The 14,661-nt window shown below is 28.6% G+C and overlaps 1 protein-coding gene across 1 annotated transcript; it reads right to left on the reverse strand.

Annotated features, from left to right (window-relative positions):
- Nucleotides 1-7,879: 7,879 nt before the first annotated feature.
- On the reverse strand, nt 7,880-10,122 carry LOC145191258 (vang-like protein 1). The gene is made up of 2 exons (XM_080068311.2): nt 9,635-10,122; nt 7,880-9,448 (listed from the first exon to the last, which is right to left on the reverse strand). The coding sequence occupies exons 1-2, from the start codon at nt 9,717-9,719 to the stop codon at nt 8,079-8,081; spliced, it is 1,455 nt and encodes a 484-aa protein (XP_079924437.2). The 5' UTR covers nt 9,720-10,122; the 3' UTR covers nt 7,880-8,078.
- Nucleotides 10,123-14,661: the final 4,539 nt, after the last annotated feature.

Raw genomic sequence — 14,661 nt, forward strand, 5'->3', positions numbered from 1 at the left:
TTTATATATTTAAACGGAGGTTGTTTTAATTTTTGACTTAAACAAATTAATAAGAAACTTGAATGGACATACCTTTTTTTATTATATTATAAGGTACTTCATTTTTTAAATATTTTCTTTTGTTAATTTAAAAAAAATAAAAGTAATTATTTCTTAGAGAACAAATTCCGGACTTCCCTTTTCAATTACACCCTGAGTAAAGTTTTAGTCAAATTCTATTGATATTTATCATCAGGAGGAGAAGACTGTAATTAACAACAAGCATATATTAAAATATATCAATGGACATCCCCAACTATTTTATACAAAGCTGTGTATCTTTTTAATTACTTGCATTTTAAAAAATATAAAAAGAAAGAAAGGGTTTTAAACATTAAAAATAAAATTTGGACTTCCCTTGGTACATACACCCTGTTTAGTAAGTATTTATTAAACATTTCTTAAACATAAAGTTTAGACAGTTTTTCAATAATTTTTTTTTGCTTCATATAAGAATAGGTCGTGTGTAATTGTTAAGCGTTGGTGCTGACTATGGTTATCATCATTTTCTTCTAAAAATAGATAGCGTGCGAAGCGATGATGTTTGATAATGGTTAGCATCATGTGCGATAAAATATCGGGCGATTGCTAAGCCGTCTTACCTCATATATGCGTTTGTGAATGAGGAAGGGGGGGGGGGGGGAGGGGGATGCTAAAATTTAACTTTTTTTTTTTTTTGGGGGGGGGGGGTTAAAACTGCGACTTACCCAAAAAAATTCCTGTACACGCCCCTGTATATATATATATATATATATATATATATATATATATATATATATATATATATATATATATATATATATATATATATATATATATATATATATATATATATATATATTTATTTATTTATTTATTTATTTAAAATGAATAAAAACACCTTTATATGGAACTCTGAGTTTCATGCCTTTCGGCAATCATCAGCCATAGTGTATATCGTTACTTAAAAACCGTTTAAAAATTACAAATTAAAATTACGGTAGAACGAGTTCTGACGTTACTAAACGGAAACAAAAAGACGTTAAAGGTTTTAGTCCCTGGTGTCAAATAAGGATAGCAAAAATTTCTTTGCATGTCGGCACTTTGATATTATTTCATATCTTTTGTTAAGTAAGTTTTCTCCTTTATATGATAATATATGAAATTTTTCTCGGAGACAAAGATTACAAATTTTTGCTGCTTGATTGTAGGGCTTGCATTGTGCTATAATCTTCCATGTAATCACCGGTTTCAGATTTTTAGATTTTAGCATCCATATTTCTTTGGAAAGTTCGGTGTCATTTTTATATTTAGGCGCGTTGAAAGATTTAAGATGGTTGCCATATCTAAGTTTAAATGTAGTTTCACTTATACCGAAATAAACTTTCTCTTTGAATTGAGGATCTCCAGAATTTACAGTGGCTTGGTATACGACATTGCTAGAAAGGCATTGGTTATTTAACGGACAATTTTTTTTGTCTATGCAGTTGCATTTTTTTGTTGTTTTATATTTATCGCTTTGAAGAATTTTGCTATTATGTGCATTTATTAAAGAATTGATATTAGGCATGCAACTATAGCTAACTTTAATAGAGTTTCGATTGAAAATTTTATGAAGCCTGTGTCCTACTGGAAAGTGTTGGTCAATTAAAGCTAAGAAGCGCTTTCCAATATTAGTTTCAACATTTTTGCTAAACGGGGGGTTATACCATATAATTTTACGTTTGCGATGTTTACTTTGATGTTTGTCTATTTGCGGTTGGTAGGTGAGTTTTGAATTGTATCCTGATTTACGTAAAGCCTCTTCATAAGTAAGAATAGAGTTATTGAACACAGTTTTATTTATTGCCATAGTTGATAATCTTGACTCAATAGTGCGAGGGATTTCTTTTATTATATTAGGTGGATGGTTTGAATCAGAATGAATATACAAAAGTTGGTTATTAGGTTTACAATATGGTTGATAAGAACTGTCGATCAGGTTCAATGTTACATCCAGATAATTGACAATTTTAATATTAGATTGAATAGAGATATTTAGGTTGTTACCTTTAAAAACATGCGTAAAATGCTTTTTAATTTTCTCCATTTGTTGGCCGCTTTTGTTTTCAAAAATAGCAAGTCCGTCATCACGATACAAGCCAAAATTATTTTTATCGTAATGTTGAGAAAGCTGAAACAATATAAAGATACCAACTAGTTCGCAAACTTCAGCTCCATCAAATGCACCCATTGTGACATCAAATAATCCGCCTCTTTTCTTTATCCAAGCTTCATCGTTTTTAAAAATTAAAGATTTTCTTGCATGATATATTAGTTTTTTATCGTCATCATTTATAGCAACATGTTGTTCGGCGAAACTGATTGCATTGGTAAGTGTGGTTTCACTAATAGATGGGTAAAAATCATTTATATCGAAAATTAGAAATTTGCAAAGGGGTTTATTTTTGATGTTTTTAAACCAATCTATAACGAATTGGGTGCTTTGCCATTGATTCAACTGTAATTTACTTTTTAATTCGTGGATAACTTTAGATAAAATGACTTTGCTAATTCTTCCTACCTCGTTTTTCGAAGGATTTAGAAGGCGAACTGAAGGGTTGTTAATAAAGTTATCTTTATGGTCTTTTAAAGTGAAAAAACAACCGGACGATCCGTTTATCTCAATATTATTATACACTTCGTGGTGGATTAAAAGGTTTTTTCCTTCCTTATTTATTTGATCTTTTAATTCTGGCGACGATTTTTTGTAGGTAGAAGTAATTGCATTTGTTAGCAGTTTGTTGTATTCATCTTTAGATAACTTATACAAATTAGATGTTTTATCTGCCTTTATTAATGTTTTATGCGATGTACGTATGGATTTTTGTTTTCAAACAGTGATGTATTATTTTTAGCAAAACAGAATAAAATTATCTTTGTTAATTTTTTTAAAAAAAGATTAACAAAGATAATTTTATTCTGTTTTGCCAAAAATAATACATTACTTTGTTATTAACAAAAAAAAAATCCAAACATACATATATACATATATATATATATATATATATATATATATATATATATATATATATATATATATATATATATATATATATATATATATATATATATATATATATATATATATATATATATATGTATATATGTATGTTTGGATTTTTTTTTTGTTAATAACAAAGTAATGTATTATTTTTGGCAAAACAGAATAAAATTATCTTTGTTAATCTTTTTTTAAAAAAATTAACAAAGATAATTTTATTCTGTTTTGCTAAAAATAATACATCACTGTTTGAAAACAAAGAATTATTTTATAATTTTTATCATTTATTTATCCATATTCCGTATGGACCCCAACGTAACAAGTGCAAGTCAATTAACGATGGCATAGTAGGATTAAATATAAATCTTGCAGTCAACCATTTAATAGTAAAAAAAAAACAAGTGATTTTACACTCTTGATACTTCCATCTGTTACATTTGCATTCTTGATACTTCCATCTGTTACATTTTTTTTGTGTAATAACACATACGTACACGCTTTTTCTGGATAAACATTTAAGATAGTTGTAATTGGCACCTTGTTTTTTATACGAAAACAAAGAAATATTCCGGAACATTTATTTGTTCTGGGTTTTCGGGACGGTACCAAAGTTCCTCTAATGTTCCGTGAATTTTTGTTCAAGTTGAGTGTATTTAGGTTTTATTGATCATCCGACCATTGCATTGAGTTAGACCATTCAAGTTATGTTAGGCTCTCGAACAGCGTTATATTATACCTTCAAAAAGACGATCAAATCCCACTAATGCCATTTTCCCTAATCCTGAGATTGTTAATTGTCGGCTTTCGGTTTATTTAATAGGCTATGTTTTCATTGAAGTGTGGTTAAAAGGATTTTTAATAAATGTTTTTGCTTTCATGAATATAAGGATTTGAAAGACCCTTTTTGACCACTGGTTTGCTCAACTCCTTTGTTTCTAGAGCTTTATTTACCGATTACTCACTTCTTCTTTCAAAATATTTTAACTTTTTTGGTCTTGGGGGTTGGATTGTCCTCGGTGTTGAAGGGAGCTCTAACCCACCCAACAAGCCTGTTCCAAAACACACTCTACAACTTCTGCCATGGGATCTTCTCATAAAGGAAAGTTGCTTCAGGTTCCAAAATTCTAATTTGCAACTAGAACATTCCGCAATTGTAATTCCAACATTTGAGCTTCCAACTATTGTTTTTTCAAGTGTTTGTTGCTTCGAGAAGTGTACCATTTACCTAGTATACGTCATAATACATAAGTCACTGTTAAACAATTGAAAAAAAAATGGCTAAAATATTTCAAATTCTAAAACGTGACACAGTTGAGAACTCTTTGAATTTATTCTTTAACTATTGTTTAATTGTCATTTTAGTTTGTCCTTTTAATTATCCTTTAATTGTCCAATTTTTCTTTAACTATTGTTTGACTGTCCATTTCCAAAAGTTTGCAAGATATAAAATTGCTCATAGTTACGTTACTAAGCGTCGATCTGTTATTCTATATCAACCGTTAGTGGGCCGATAATAACATAAAATGTCTTGATTTTACAAAATTTTAGATTTTTACCTTTTACGGTAAAAATTTCCTTTTGTCACCAAAACTGTCATCAAGCCTATTTTTGTTTATTTTTGTTTTCTTTATATCTTTAAATGAAATTGATTTTATGTCTCTTCGTATGTTGCAAAACTGTTTTCAATTTTGCAATTTTTACGAAGAAACAAAAAAGCTCCTAAAAAATTTTCCATTGTGAACTCAATTTTCGAATTTTTACCGAATTTTTACCGAAGTTTTACCGAAGTTTTACCTCTTTGCGTCTGGTCGTAAATGCATCAATAGTCGTAAGAACACGGTTTTGTTTTGAAAAATTCCTAATAATCGCTTCTAGAGTCTTGTGAATTATCCAGTTACTTGAGACATCAGATACCATATATATTCTACTGCTAATGAGGAAGGTGATAAAATTTCGGTTTCAATTTCTATTCTTTTAATGTCGTCAGTGTTTGTAGTCTGTGGTAGTGAATTATCGCTTTTGACTTTTACTTTTAGTTCAGTTGAATGGGTTGAAGCTGAAGAAAACGATGGTAGCTCAATAAGTTTAATTACTCACCAGCAGTTAAAAAATAAAACTTTATTTTTTTAGCAAACCTAAACAATGTACAAAACACATATGTAATATATAAATTTCTTTAAAAATTCTTTAAAAATTCTTTAAAAATTCTTTAAAAATTCTTTAAAAATTCTTTAAAAATACTTTAGAAATTGTTTATAAATTCTTTATAAATTAGAGTCCGTTTATTGCGATTAATTTATTGAGAATAGGATTCGACTGGATTAACAAGAAGCATATGAAAGTACAGTTTTCATGCTCAACACAAAAAATGCTCTTGAAACTAGGCTTTAAAATAATGCCTAATTAATGATAATGAGCAGGTTGTTACGCATCATTGATGAGGTAAGACTTAATATTTGTAATTTAATTCTTTTTGCTGATTAATATCATCAACATCTTCTTACAATTTACATCTCCTTTTTGATTAGTGTCCCTTAATTTATTACACTGAACAACATCAGCTGCTTCTTGATGTGCAATATAAAATATAATGATAGTTATTAAAGATAATCGTTGAAAATAATACGTTAAATCAGTCCCCTAACCCTAACCTTAACCCTAAATCTGATACTATTTAATTTAAACATAAATAAAAATTTATGAATATCTCTGCAAATATATTAAACTATTTGTAAAATGTTTATAAATCTTTCCCCAATAATAATTTTAATATTATATTAATTATTAATTTTCAATAATCATCTTCCAAAACTTTTGGAAAGTACCAAATGAACCAACTATTGATAATAATTTAAGAAACGGCGCTGCTTATTCGAACGTAAAACATGAAACAGAAATATTTGTTTATACTCTACTTTTACTTGATTTGCGTAAACCAACCTTTATAAAAGATTAATGTGGCGCTAGTTGAGCCTCAGTTTTCTTAAAAATCAATTTAATTACGGCGACTACTCTCTAAAAAAGAAGTAAAAATAAAAATAAAAATATTTATGCTGCAGATTGTAAATTGAAGGTAATATTTAAAATATTGTTTAATTTTGAAATAAATTTTATTCCAAAAAAAAAATTTTTTAGAATAAACTGTGCACGATGTAAGATTTGCCGCAGAAACTAAAAAGCCTTTTACGTCAACCACAGCTTCAAGTTTTGCTGATTATTATTCTCTCCCTCTCCCCCCCCCCTTCCCCCCTGTTTCAAATTCGATAAAATTAAATGAAACCAAAACACAAAAAAAAAAAATTTTTTTTTTTAAGCCAAAACAAATTTTTCAAACCATTTTTCTGTAAATCACGATATTTTCTCTTACCGGAAAACTGAAAATAGTTCGCTTATTTACATTTTGAATTAAAATACAAAATATCTTTAATAAAATTTTTTCGATTGCCTGCAATGTTTCCTGTCCTATTCAAAATACTTTACCACGACATACCATGAACTATAAAGTAAAGCAAATTTAGAAAAATGAAGAAAAAAAAAACAAAACAAAACTTAATTGAATAAAATATAAAGTGATCTGCTACCAATCAAATTTGTATTTTTATAACCAATTTTATGAAGATAAATTTAAAAAAAGGGATTTCAAATCCAAGGGCAAGTCCAGTTCACTCAGTGCTCAGAGTTTTACGATAAAATACAAGCAAACAGAACAGCATTTAAAATATCTCTCAGTTACTACTTTTAATGACACAGAAAAGAAATTGAAATATTAACGTTCACAAAATTCTTCTCACTTAAGTAAATCTGTTCGTAGGAAAATTATAAACACCGCTTTATAATTTGTCTGCGGATTTACTTTTACAAGGAAAGTTGTTGCATTTAATATTAGATAGGAGTTTTTTTAATTTAATATTACTCGGGAGGTTGTATTCAAATTTGTTTCATGACAAATTGAGGCATCCTTTTTACTTTCGTTTTTAAGGTAGAAAGGTTCTAATACCTCACCTCTGAATTCAAAGCTACAGAATATCGCTAGAAAGTAACAACAGTGCTAGAAGTAAAATTTAAAAAAATGGAGAAAAAAAACTAAAAATTTCAATTTCAATTAAACTATTTCAATGATTTGTTAAAAAGTTGAAATTTCCTACATTTTGAAAGGATTTTGACTCCATTTTATAAACACTTCCCCCTCTTTAACTTTTAAATTCTGATGTTTTGGATGGTTCTTGCTATCATAAGTTCGATTTCAATTCCCATCCACACTGAAAAAGTAGGATGTTAACCAGAAATTAACCTGCTGTAAGATATATATATATATATATATATATATATATATATATATATATATATATATATATATATATATATATACACATATATAAATTTTCAAAGTAAAAGTAACACTGGTCTCCTTATAATTCATTTTAGAACATTTTATTAAGTTTATTTTTAGTAAATCAAAAAGTAGCAACATGATAGTGCTACAACCCACTTACTATCATCATTATTATTACTTATTATTATTGTTATAACTATTACTAATTATAATATCACTTATTATCATTATTGTAATTAATGCATAGCATTATTATTATTTATTACTTACTATAACTATTACTCATCATAATTATTATTTATGGCTTTAATAAATCGTAATCATTAATACTTTTATCATTAAACACTTTTGTTGCTTTAAAAGAGGAATTTTCAGATTAAAGATAAGTTGAGTTTTTTTTTCTTACAAGTAGTTAGCTTACTATGCACTTTCTTTCACATCGCTTTGTATATTTTTATTGTAGGGAGAGAAAAAACATCAGAAACTTTCTTTTTTTTAACACATAATCTTCACTTTGTTTAAGTAAAAAATAAAAAAGAGAAAAAAGCGAAGAATAATAAAACATTCAGATAACAGTTTTTTACCTTTTTTACAAAATGTTAGAAATTTAATTCTCATATTACGTTATTTCAGTAAATACTTTTTGATGCTACTATAAAGATAGAGCTGAACATTTGGAAAATACTACACAGATGTTTCTGAATTCAAACGCAATATAAATCTATTTGTATCTGTATCATAAGCTTGTTCGGTAATGTTAAAAATTGGAGTCCTAGACACTACAACAACTAAGCTGATGTCATTTTGTTGAAGCTGAAATATCATTCCATCATTTAACTGTGTTGTAGCAGAAATATCACAAATGAGGGTCCAATCTTGAGGATGCTTATTAGTTGCATAACTTACACATGGCTGATCACATGTATAGCGTTCTAGAAATGCTCTTGCTGACATGTCAAACATCACACAATGAGCTAAATGTTTCATAATAGACTCCAATGGATAATGTAACTGCTGACGAGTTGTACGTAAATATTTCTGGAGAGGACGTGCTAGGGTAGGAAATATTGCTTGAGCAGCTTCATCAGGGTTCATGGATCCATTTGCTTTCTTACTCATATCAAAGGCATTGAGTCGTGCAATGTGACCAAATGCTTCCTCAGCAGCAGCAACAAGGCGAGCTTTTCGTTTTCGTATTCTTCTATCAATTTCTACCTCCTCATAAAAACGATCATTACGACCTTCTTTTCTTCGCCCAAGGGCTGCAGCTGCAATTACTGCTTTTGAAGCCTGTTGTGAAAAATTCCTCCCATTTGCTACATCCATTTTACCATCTAAATCATAAAACTTGATATTTGAAAATTTATTGATTTTAGAACGAGAAGCTGGACGTGGAAGGTAAGGATTGTATTCACTAAAGTCAATATAATATTTCTCTAAAATATTTACAGCAGCTTTTTGAATTGAACATTGACCTATTGTATAGTGCTTTCTTGAACCATCTACATTTCGTATGACAGATATATTGTAAACATTTTCTTGATGTCGAATCCACATTAACAGCAATGCCAAATAATGTAAAAAAAGCATTGAGTCAATGAAGTAGATTGCATAAGAAACAATACTAGAAAGATCATTTAATTTCTTCCCTAATATTTGAATTATATAGAACAGCCAAAACAATATTATAACTAAATAACAAAGACTCATCATTCCAACTTTAAAAACATCTATTCTTGGCATGAAAGCTTTTGCTGGGCGAAAATAAAGAGCCCACAATCCAACTAACAACACCAGCTCTTTTACACCAATGCTGATATACATACCGCCACAGGTCATTGCACAAGAATCTGTTTTCCAACTACTTATTATATATGGCATGATAATAAAAGCAATAGGTGATAAAACAGCAAGGACTGCAAGCCCAATTGACAGAGTTATACTGAATGTTTGTTTAAAACTGAGACAAGAAAATCGTTTTTCTTTAACAATATCATTATTTAACAAATCCATATCTATGTCTTCCAAGTCTGTACATATTGATGTTGCTGTTTCTATGAAAAAAGTTGTTTATGAAATAAACAGTTAAAAAGTATAAATTCTTTTTCATTCAAATAGTGGTAATATCTAAGATGAGCCTATATGTTTACTTTTTATCATATTGAACTTTTTGAAGAAATTATGGCAATGAAAAAAGATCACTTTAATTAGTTTATAGTTCATATGACATTTGACCTTACCTGTTATTGTGTTAGTTTCACCCCAATTATCATCTTGAGGGATGACTTGCACTTCAATGACGCCATCGTCAAAATCATCCGCCATTCTCACTATTTCTTTTATAAACTTCAGCAGCTTTTAAATATAGTTAGATCATCGATCAAGTTAGAAACACTTGAAACTCAAAGATCACTTCAACGAATTTAGACCAGTCGAAGGCAAAAATGACAACTCTATTATGAGTTTATTTTCCGCCACAAAAACAAACAAAGATGGCTGAGCCGTTTTCAAATCGGAAAATCTGTTTATTATAAATCTAACGTCAAACCAAAAATATTTTGTTCTTTTTAAAGGCAACGCTAAGTGGTTTACATTTCTAGCGCAAAATCTTTAATCAAGAAATTCTTATAACCTGGTTGATGTTCATTATTAACCAAATTTTACTTCTTACGGCTTCGTAAGAACTGAGCTCTGTGATGTTATTGGTTCAATTTTCATCAAATATTTGACTGTTTGAACAAAGACTGGACTTCATCGTTACCAACCTCTTAAAAAAACACATTTTTTTTTATCAAAGGAAACAATTGTTTTCAGTAAAATCTTTCATTAAAATAAGATAAAATCATACAACATCACGTAAGCCAATCGTTTTAACAGATTACCTGCTCTCTAAAGAAAGGAAAGAAACTTTAGACGTTTTTAAAGTGTTCATTATTATAAAGCCCTCTGGAGTTAATCCTCGCTTCAACAGTTCGGCTTTTGATTTCCTTTCATTGTGATTGAAATAATCTTCTAAAAAGTAAAAAACGCTAAATTTAAATTACTTAATGCGATATTGAACTTGAATGTCATTTTCATAACGCATTTTCAATAAGACTTTAATGGACTTTTTCTCGTCTGGCTTTTAAAACCGATCGTTAATTTTTATCCAATATCTGAGCGTTAAATAAGAGTTTAATGACTTTTTGATAACTCTCGGTGACCTGTGTAATAAAAAAATTACTACTACTATTTATAGAAAAAATTGAGTTTTGTTTTGTTTTTTTTTAAATAAAATATTTAAAAAATTTACTACATGTAAATTAAATCATTTTTTTAATTAACCTCGCTTTACTTAGTTCCTAATATCATTTAACAAAGGTTTTGGCAGGGGAGGTTTTGTGCAGGCTCCGCGTGAAGATTAATTTTTTTAAAGAGAAGCGCAGGTTTCAATATGCAACCATTTGTGGCATGTTAATTTTCGCGACTGAGTTTTCTCGTATGAATTAATTATCATGTCCAGGTAAAGTTGTTTCAAACTTAATTTCAAGCAAAATAAAATGATAACTCAGAGCTAAAAAATTTTTTTGAAAACTCTTTAAATAGGATGATAAATAAAAATGAATTCAAGAACATTCTACGTGATAATGATGCTCTAAAAGTCAGCTGAAACCTAATTTACATATCGTTACGATCACTTGACAATCGTTACTTAGTGGGGAGGGGAGCTTAGCTATTTTATGGCAAAATTAACCAAATCATTAACTAGTTTTTGTGCTTATGTTGATAAAATCTACCCCCTGACTATCAAAGCTTTTTCATTTTTTCATGCCACTCTTAAAACCCCAACACTGATTTGCGAATATCTCTTCATCTCAATTATTTTTTTATCTCAGTTACTTTATTAAATCTTGCTACTTTTGATTTAAAAATATATCGATTTTTAGTTAAAATTTTTAAAGTAAAGCTATTAATTGCATCTAATTGTTTAACATATTTTTTATTTAGCTGGGTGATTTTCCCTTACATTTCAGTCCGCAGATTTTTAATGCAATTTTGTCGCTCAGCTGTTAAAGAATAAACGAAGAACGTAATAATCGTTTGTTGACGTCATAGCAATTTATTACGTAATTCACCAAAACCTATTTTTCGATATTTTTTCAAGCTGTTTGGAGGCCTAACCGAGGTCCCGGATATTTGAAGATCTTAAAAAACTCTGAAAAAAAAAAAAAAAGGCTGATGGTTGGTGTTGTTCCCACTACTAAAGCTGTCTTCCGTCAAGTCACGGTTTTTCTACTGGTCATGATGGCCTAGATCTTTAATTAAATGTTCAAAGAAAAGATGGAGAAAAAAGCCGTTGGAGATGTGCAAAATAGGTTTTTATTTATAAATTGCAAATGGAAGGATTCGCTTAAAACTTTCCTTAAACCCGATTATAGAGAATAATGCATCAGGCGACTATTTATGTTCAAAAGAAGTTTTGACTCAACCTGCATTAAATTTTCAAAATCAGTAATCATTAAACTTTTGATATCTGTGATATCTCTCGAATGATACGCTGATATCCTTCTTCTACTCTTGATGATAGTTGCACTATTATCAAGAATAGAAAGTGATATATCATCAAGAACAGATCATAGATGTGTACATATGTATATCTCCAGAAGATTTTTGCAATTGGAAAAGCCATGAGTTGTGTAGAGTTGTTCGAACTTGTTATAAGTCGCTCTAAATATTTTATAACGAACAAGTGCTTGCATGTATAAACAAAATTCCAAAGACGACATAAGATATAAGACATAAAATATAAGTACTAGAAAGTTGTGAAAAATAAAACATTTTGAATCTAAAAACTGAAAACTTGTTCTTCACAAACGCCAAATTAAAAAAATGTAAACTTTATGCAGGAGATGGGGGGTAGTTCCCTGTTATTTTTTATTTTCAAAAAAAAAATCTCTTTCATTAGTTCATGACAGAAACATAATACCGTAATTAAGCTGTAAATACTGGTATCATCGCATTAATTTTTATTTTTATTTTGTTTACATGTTACATGTAAAACTTGATAGAACCGAAATATATTATCGCAGCTCATTCTCACGATAATAACCGAACTATATTGCTGCTGATCTAATGTCTTTGTAAAAAGCGCTTTTGGTGAATTGTAACGCTTTGAAGTTATAACGCTTTAACGAATATTATATATTATATTATAACGTTATAACGAATTATGTTTTGAAAATACATTAATTTGTTTATCAAACAAAATAAGAAAATAAACAAAATAAAAAAATGGTGCAAATGCTACCAAAAAAAAGTTAATGAAAAATTTAAACTGTTCCCATGAAAGAGGTTGAAATTTTCAATTAATGAATAAAACATTATCTGACATACTCGCGACAAACGCGACAAACTCGTGTCTATATTTTGTTTGTAAGGTACGAGAACCCATAAATTATTATAAGGTTTTAAGTAATAAGTTCTTACAATCACTAAATTTTATTAATAATTGATTTCTCATTTCAGTTTAAATCAACATCCAAAACTGAAGTATTAAATTTGGTTTCTGAGTTTAGGATTTGAGAAGTCTAAGTTATCCTAAGATAAATATTTTTCTATTACAACTCATTATTTATATAATAAATCAATACAAAGTTTGAGTTCTTCATAAATTATTAAAGAGTTCAAATTTCCTGTTTAAAGTTCATTGATTAATCTCAGTGATGTAAGAAAAAAATTCAGAAAAATTTAAACAGACGTGATTTTTGAGATGATTAAAAGTTAAGAAATTAAATTTATGGCTTATTTGATTGAGATTGGAATGTGAAAAATCATATTTCAGCTGTAAATTCAATTTCTTAACTTTTATAATTTATAATTTTATAATTTCTGCACTTTTTTTAGTAGTTAAGCAGTCAACTAGAAGTTTATTGAATTTAAAACACATTTTTTTACTGCCCACAAGGAACCAATACTTTATATTTACTTAAAAAAAGTCAATCAAATTTTCAACATTCACCAGTCAAAATTTTTAAAGCTTTAAAATTATTCACAATTCCCTAACCTCACGAAAAATAAATTCTAAAAAACTTTTAAAAATTTGTAATACAATTTTATATATGATTTTCTTTTAAAGACAATTGGATTTAAGATTCAGTTTAAGATTCCTTTGCAAACATCTTGCTACGGGTTCAATAATTCGACCCCGGGATACAATCATCAGGATGGTGTTGACTAAAAAGGAGTTGAACAGTTTGATAACTAGAATAAAATTTCAAATTTTCTTAACTCCTATTGTTATGAAATGCAATACTAGGTAACTTCCTTAATTGACAAAATAATAAAAAAATCATTTTGAGAGAAACTAACGTCACAATCACATTTCTAAACATTATTATTTTTTTTAATCTAAATTCTCAGGGATACAACATATTTTATCATATTGTTAATTAATAAAATTAACTTACGTAGCGCAACGACAAACCAAATCACGTTAAAGGAGAATTTCAGAGCAATATTTTTTTTTGTATCTAAACTTTCACGGATTCATTATTAAATTTTATTACTTTTTATTTAGCTTTAAAGTTATCTATGCGATTTCGTGATAAAATAATATAGAAAAGAATTATAATGTGAAGTAAAAGAAGCCATCTATGATCACCTTCAAGACCAACAGCTTATTTCAGAGGAGAATTGCTAAACGTATCAAAAGTAATAATCTGCAAATATAAAAAAAAAAACTTTACGTTTACGAGGAGGTAATAAAGTCTAGGAAAGTGAAAACAAGGGTTAGTTAAAGTCAAGAAAATTGAAAGAAAACACTGTAAGAATAAAAAACCTAGTATCTAATCCGAATCCCAGGAGAATAATCCTATTAGATTTATGAAAGATGGCTAAGGAGCTCCGAGGCAAATATAGGAAAGGTGGTTAAATACAACCTTGACGCAAAGTCCAAAACCCGGATATCATATCAATTGCTCAGAGCAACTTTAAAGTTTAACGAATGAAAGCTAAACGGATGCAATATGAAAAAAGTTCCTTAATTTTCTGAAGAGGAAGACTTTTCTTTTTTTTTAAATTTACTCTTGTCTTATATCAGAAGAAATAATAGAAAATTCCCCAAACAGCTTCCAAAAGACGTCCCAGAACAAATAGCAACACAAGCACCCTAGCCAATTATATTTGGGCTAGTAGTATGTGAAGAAAAAAAATTTTCCGGTCTTTTATGAACAACTCCCTTTAAACTCGGGGTTCATTTGTTCAAATTTTCACGTGCAAATTTAGATCA

The sequence above is a fragment of the Hydra viridissima genome, unplaced genomic scaffold (assembly GCF_058129835.1).
Source record: "Hydra viridissima isolate aposymbiotic clone 2 unplaced genomic scaffold, HvirCarnegie_v1 scaffold_11, whole genome shotgun sequence".
In the NCBI taxonomy this organism is placed as follows: Eukaryota; Metazoa; Cnidaria; class Hydrozoa; order Anthoathecata; family Hydridae; genus Hydra; species Hydra viridissima.

Bases quoted from the DNA above. Each gene is read 5' to 3' on its own strand.
- LOC145191258 (XM_080068311.2), bottom strand. From the start codon at position 9,719: ATGGCGGATGATTTTGACGATGGCGTCATTGAAGTGCAAGTCATCCCT. The intron at 9,449-9,634 runs GTAAGGTCAAAT...CTTTTTTCATAG, and splicing joins TGAAACTAACACAATAACAG to AAACAGCAACATCAATATGT.